General features: G+C 32.8%; 1 protein-coding gene across 1 annotated transcript; it reads left to right on the top strand.

Moving 5' to 3' along the window:
* The first annotated feature begins 1,574 nt into the window (after positions 1–1,574).
* LOC134686172 (short-chain collagen C4-like) lies at positions 1,575–3,809 on the top strand. The gene is made up of 3 exons (XM_063545847.1): positions 1,575–1,751; positions 2,194–2,265; positions 3,331–3,809. The coding sequence occupies exons 1-3, from the start codon at positions 1,598–1,600 to the stop codon at positions 3,807–3,809; spliced, it is 705 nt and encodes a 234-aa protein (XP_063401917.1). The 5' UTR covers positions 1,575–1,597.
* Positions 3,810–6,943: the final 3,134 nt, after the last annotated feature.

The following is a 6,943-nucleotide window of genomic DNA, read 5'->3' as shown; positions in this document are numbered from 1 at the left end:
AAATCATTTGTGCGTGTTGTTTTGTAATTGTGGTAATACTATAAGCTTAACAGACTACCATCAAAAGTGATCGCGCGAGCAAGCTACAAATTACTACGTAGTTATCTGACGAACTCTTGACAGTTTACTACTAATTACCTAAGATAAGAGAAATGAACATTTCTGATCACAAACATGAAAGAAAAAGATAAGAGGAACGTCGTACTTTAACAAAGAGGGGTTAAATGGATTACCCCGATAAAATAGATACGTTTGGTTGAGATCAGCTGATTGGCATTGTTTTGTATCTCTCGATATGCTATACTGTTGAATATATTGGGATTAAACACTTGTAAACGATAGAAATAGTAAATTGCCGTTTTAATAAAACATATATGGTGCATTGCAAAATATTGAGGAAATATATTTTGAGAATAAAATGTTGAAATCTTCCATTTATTCAGACTTCAAAGAATGTCTAATATTTCTAATTATTCATTTGTATTACTTTGAATTTGTCAATGTTTGGCAACTTCTAAGCAAATGCACTCTTGTTGGTACATTGCATACATGCTTTTGATAGATTATAGTTTACATGTACATTGCATCAGGAGATACAAAACGAAGACACCGTCAGAATAGATAAACAAATTCAATGAAGAAACATAATAGATAAATGTACAATATGGAGAACAATACAGGTTATTTGTCTATCAATGGAGAAGTAACCGTACTCAAACTAAAATAAACCGTTACAAGTATTCATATTTCTGCAGTTCCACGAACTTACATATACCATTTACAAAATTAACTCGTTGGTTGAACTTTTTGTGTATAATATCTTAGCATACGCATGCTGGTTTCACGTACACAAATAAAAGACATCTAAGGTGAAACGTATCAATACACCATACCGATGACGACTGCTGTTTAGTAGTGTAAATAACATCTCTGAAGAAAACTTATAACAGGCGACAGACATTTAGAAAAATTCTAGCTTCACCACATTCTCTCAGCCTAGCATAGAATACGAATATCATTTACATAACAGGGGTCATCCCAAATAAGATGACAGACAAAGGTAATACGTCTATTATAGCTATATTCATAAAAAATCCAAACTGCATTCTCCTCACTACAATTGTTTGACTCAAATTATTTCAAAAAATGTATCAGATATGGAACCTTTCATTCTTAACAATGTTTTAGATTTATCAACCAATGTCAGTGGCGAAGCACTGTCTACTGTGCTTCTGATATACTAAAAGAGAAACAGTCCATCGGCCTCAGTATCGACCAGATGCTAGAAAATAATTTGTTAGTATATGATGCATCTGAAATGCTTTTCTTAGTTTATCTTCAACAATTAACCCCTGAAAGCAAACACAGATAGTCAACAGCTAATGTATTTAAGAAACAACACATTGTTCTTGGACAAACTGTCATACAATTTACCGGAAATCCCATGCCAAAAGGTAATTATTGTCTCGTATTTCAACTGCGTGCAGAAATTTGATACATCGATTATTTGTCATTTGTTTGTTTGTTTTGGAATTATATTGGGACTAGAAACATTGCAATACTCCACCATTCAGATATCCACTCAAAGTTGACAATTATGTTTCTATCCGTACTGGTTCTCTTCATGTTCAACGCACTTTGTTATGGCAATTCCGAAAAGCCTTGTGCTTTGAAGGAGCATTTAATCAAAGAGATTGACAGGAACTTGGTGGAACTGAAATCTATACCAGTTCATACACCCAAGTATCACGGTGAGATTTTTTTACAGTCGATTGCATTGAGTGTGTAGGTAAAGGTAATATCTGTGATTAGCTTGCTAGATAGATGAACAATGAGGTCACTATTAGGATAGGTAAACTATCCTCTCTTAAGAGTATCTTAACCAAAAAGATCAATAATCTAACTTGTCTGTAAGACTAGACTTCTTCAAAAGGAGGATACTATACCTTACATAATAATGACTACAGCTAGCAAGCACTCAATGCAATCTGCTGTAAAATATGAATGAAAATATTTGTCATCTAGAGATATTAAAAAAAAAAATGATGTTCATGAATTTGAATGTGCCATAGAAAAAAGACGAGTAGCGAAAGAGAAAAATTGATATATTCGATGTATACTTCACATACTTTTGTCTTTGGTCTAAATTTAATAAACACTTATTTAATTCATCTAATCATTACATGTTTTAAGGACATAGCGCTGCAAATTATATCAGATGGGGAAAGTCCAGCTGCCCACAAGATTCAACACTTGTTTATGACGGTAATGTATATAGCTATTTTGTTTTAAATGTATAATTTTTGCATTAAATCTATACATTTATATTACATGCAGTATAGATGAAAACGGAAAGATCTTTGAAATTCTTTTCCTATTGGTTATTTTCCTTTCCTTGAACAAAGAGTTGCCTTGACATACCGGTATTCCTGCTGAGTTCGTTATACATTATCGTCTATTTAGCACTTGACCTGCTTGCGGGAATTTGATAAATAATGATAATTATATATATATTCCGATTCCTATATTACATTAAGTTCTATTCTAATATGACGACCTATTATCGTCAACCAATATTATCACTATATCTACCTTTAGCGCAAATGCAACACTACACGAAAACGGCTGTTCCGCATTAACACCAACTTATTTATACTGTCAGATATTCTCTCAATTTTCGACATCACAATCCCCAGTTTACGAAGGCTAAGATTCAGATACAATATATTTATCTCTATTCTACAGCAAAATAAACAAATCAGTTCATTTCAATTTATTTTTCATTGTAAAATTTTATAAAACGTAAATTCCGCGAAAATGATGTTATTGTCTTGGCATTGCAACGAAACAAGGTGACGTCAAAAGTATGTTTCCCTAAATAAAAAATCAAATGTAAATACCGGGTGTTTTAAAGCTTCGTGTACGCCTCAGAACAAATAAATTTACATTGGAAGAAAATATATTAGTGAAAAATGCGATTAAAAAGAAGCAATCATTGAATTATATAATTTTACTAATATTATCAAATTGGGTAGAATATAGAACAGCCAAAATCAGTATCGTATTATGTATAGAGCTCCCATGGTTTACTAAATTACCAAATTTGCCCTATTAGAATCGAAATAATTCATGGCAGCCGTAGAGTTGTTTTCATTTGACAATGGGTTAAGCATTTAATATAATATACAAGTAGTATACCCCTCGCCAACGCTCAGGGTAAAATAACCGAATATAAATGCCCAAACGATGGTTAAAGGAGAACAAATCACGGTTGCCATGAATTATTTTTTAATCAATGCAGTCTTCACTAAATCTTTTGTGTATATTTAGGATATGCTGCCGGTCATCATTATGCCATTGGAGGATCAGGTTCAAATTTTCTTTGTCTACCAAAGAATCCGGAATGGAAAGACTATGTTGACGGTCATCAGAACTCAAAAGGTCGTTTATATGGTGTTGAATATGAAATATATAGCAATAAACCATACCCAAAGAGTTTCTTGGATAAAGACATGCCTTGCGCCGTATGTTTAACATCTAAATCGACAGTTCTAATGATTCCAGGAAAAATCAATTGCCATGAAGGTTGGCACAAAGAATTCTCGGGTTATTTGATGTCAGAATACAGCAGTAAAGAACGTTTTCCGTCTGAATACATATGTGTAGACGAGAAGTTGGAGTCTGTTCCTGGTGGTGACGGTGGTCGCAATGAAGCTGTTGTTTACTCAGTAGAAGCTGTCTGTGGAAGTTTGAAATGTCCTCCATATGTCAATGGCAGAGAACTGACCTGTGTCGTCTGCTCAAAATAAGTAAAGTAATGCGAATACAATATTAAAATTGTTTTTAAACAAGTCAGTTGTTAAAATATTTGCTACGCCCTCTCACTGAATAATGCAAAATTTGATGACGATGTGCTCGTCAATGACTACCATATTGGTGTTAAAATGAATGATACATATACAGTTTAGTGTACATCTCGACTTTTATAATTTGAGAATGGGTTGAGATCTGAACTCAATACGAAAAAGAGATAAATTCAATTTTCCCTTACGAACTTTCGATTTCAGTTTACTATCTATGTAGAACTATTCCAGTAAAATTCTCTGAAGATTTATTCCGGTAAAATCTATGAACTATATATACCCACTCCAATCTTCTAGAGCTTGCGTTGTACCAGCATGATTGTTATATTTATTTGCAGGACAAATATCAACTCATATGAAAAAGCCAAAAGCCAAATTTTAAAGTCGCATGTAAATTGCTAATAACTTTGTTTTTGAATCTTAAATCCCATTTATTCTTTGATAGCATTAGTCTCATATTTTGGTAAAGTAATCGAATGTAGGTTTCTTTTTGTTTTTTGACGTTTTTTATTAGGCCTTCCAATCGCGCTTAAAAATGAGTAACAACCTCTGAGTCGATGGCACTATTAGCAGACGTTTTGTCCCCGATGTTGTCACTGGCCTAGTAGTCAAAATATATCAAATATAAAAACATCTTTCTAAAATATTGAACTTCAAGCCAAATCTAAAATTAAAAAAACCAGACAAAACCAAATGCTTGCATTAAACAGCGCAAATGAAAAGAAACAAAATACATAGTCCTGACATTGTATGGTAGTTTCCGAATAAAATAATGGAGTAAACCCTGCTAGCTATGTGAGCGTTGATTTGCATCCTGTAAAACAAGCTAGTTAATATGATTATATGTATTCGTCGTTTTCGTTGTTCGTTATTTACTGAAGGGTCGATGTCTGACACTGAATTATTAACCAATTTCCTTTAAAGTATATAGATATGATTAAAGTATAACATTTTATAATAGTCAATATTTGGAAATATAAAGAGTATGTTTATACCTTTCACTTTCATTAAGTTGATGTTTTTCCATGAGGTCAAATAAGAAATGTAATCACACTTATGTTTTAACGCAGATTAGGAATAACCTTTAATAATTAGCTCTCAAAATTCATTTATTTCCTGTGTTTATTTTCAATGATCTTATATCAAAGACTATTTATCATTTACACCTATTGAAGTTGTTTATTTATGTAGTTTGTTGAATAACAAAGATCAACCTTTACATCACACCTGGTCAAATTAATAAACGTTTGAGATAGACATTCCGTTGAATTGGCGATGCATCTATAGTGTTATCATTAAACATACTCTGACTGCAAAGAACCTTGTCTATGATTGGAAAGCATGGAATAAAAACATGAAACTGCATGACAGACGTGAAGCTATTTTTGACAATACCTCAAATAATGTCGATATTCTATAAATCTTGTTGGAAAACAGGTGATATCTTGATTCAAATACAGAAACTTGTCAGATAGATATATGGGGAAAACTTTCTGTGAGGGATTTTTATTGAACAGATATATGGGAATAAATTATGAAATACGTTTTTGAGTTTTCGAATTCAAAGGTCACAAAAGTGATCGTATCACAACTACTATAGAACTTGATGTTTTATGTTAGGATGTATAAAAAGGAAACTGCACTTATATCATTTTTTTTTTATTAACCTTCACTAGGAACGTACGAACGCAAAAATGTAAAGCCAATGATGAACCTGCTTATATGTAGAGCTATATGACAAAAAGGGAACAAAAGAATACCGAAATCAACCTAATGTCAAAGTTGTCTGAGCTAACATATAGCTAACACAAATGACACAATTTATTGACAATCAAAGATTCAAAACCTCAAATCCTCCAATTTATTTCCATCAATCCTTGTAACCTACATGTCGTATTATTCGATGTTTGGCAGCTCAAAGGTAACAGTAGCGATTTTCATATCTCAGAAACAAATAACAAAAATACAGACCAAGGTTACAAACAAAACCCGAGGGAGTAGCATGAGCCGTAAAGGGAGCAAGACCTGATATATCATAAGGGTATTCGTCTCTTGCTCTTACACCATCCTCAATGCAATTTCATTGTCAGTCAAAATGTCACAATCGGGAATTAGACACAAATGGTAATATTGCTTATCTAAAGACCTAACATAAGATTCTGAAAACATGCTGTTCTTGAGTTTAATCACAAGTGCTTGTTATCGGTCAAGCGATTTGTAAAAGCCAGAGACTTTCCGTATTGATTTCCCTTGGAGTCGATCTTTTTATTTAACTTTTTACGGTGTGGTAGTGTCGATTTTTGTCGTCCTTCCCCAAAGATTTTCTGTAGCAGTTTTGTGTTAATGGAATCCGGATAGTGTAACCACAAGTGAGACTTATGTATTAGATGACAATTATAATACCAGACAATAGAGCAGAGGGCATGCAACCATCTACTGATAAATAGATATTGATATGATCAAGTTGGTTACTAATAGATTCTTGTTTCAAGTAATCCTTCATGTCTAAATATTATATGAAGATACGGAGCAGATTTTCTAGTTTCGGTAGTGTCATTGGGTAAGCACGCACTGAGATGACATGACACAGTCAATATAACAGAAAGTAAATTTATAGAACCTTTTCAAATAGTTTACCATTTTCTCTGTGAGAAATGTCTTAATTGTTTTTGATTCATATGATTACAAATACAATGCTGGCACTAGTATCCATTCGAATACAAATAGTCTACAATTTCAATCCACCATAAAAATACATGCATGTTTTTTTAATATATATGATTTTTATATCTTTGGTAGATAAAGCCAACAGTAGTATACCGCTGTTCGATGGTCATAAATTGGTTTAGCGAAAACTAACCCGGGTCACAAACCAAAACCAAGGGAAACACATCAATTATAAGAGAAAAACACAAAAACAACAAAAACACTGAACTGCTATAAAAATCTAACACAAACAAGATAGAAACGGAATATTTGATAATAATTTAATTTTGGATGTAACGAGTCTTCTGATTGGATGACGTTATTTTGTTATGAGCCCATAGACATAATTTAGTCATGTGACCGTGACGTCATTA

Source organism: Mytilus trossulus, chromosome 10, assembly GCF_036588685.1.
Source record: "Mytilus trossulus isolate FHL-02 chromosome 10, PNRI_Mtr1.1.1.hap1, whole genome shotgun sequence".
Classification (NCBI taxonomy): Eukaryota; Metazoa; Mollusca; class Bivalvia; order Mytilida; family Mytilidae; genus Mytilus; species Mytilus trossulus.
The sequence above is the reverse complement of the archived record's forward strand: the minus strand, read 5'-3'. Positions and strand labels throughout refer to the sequence as shown.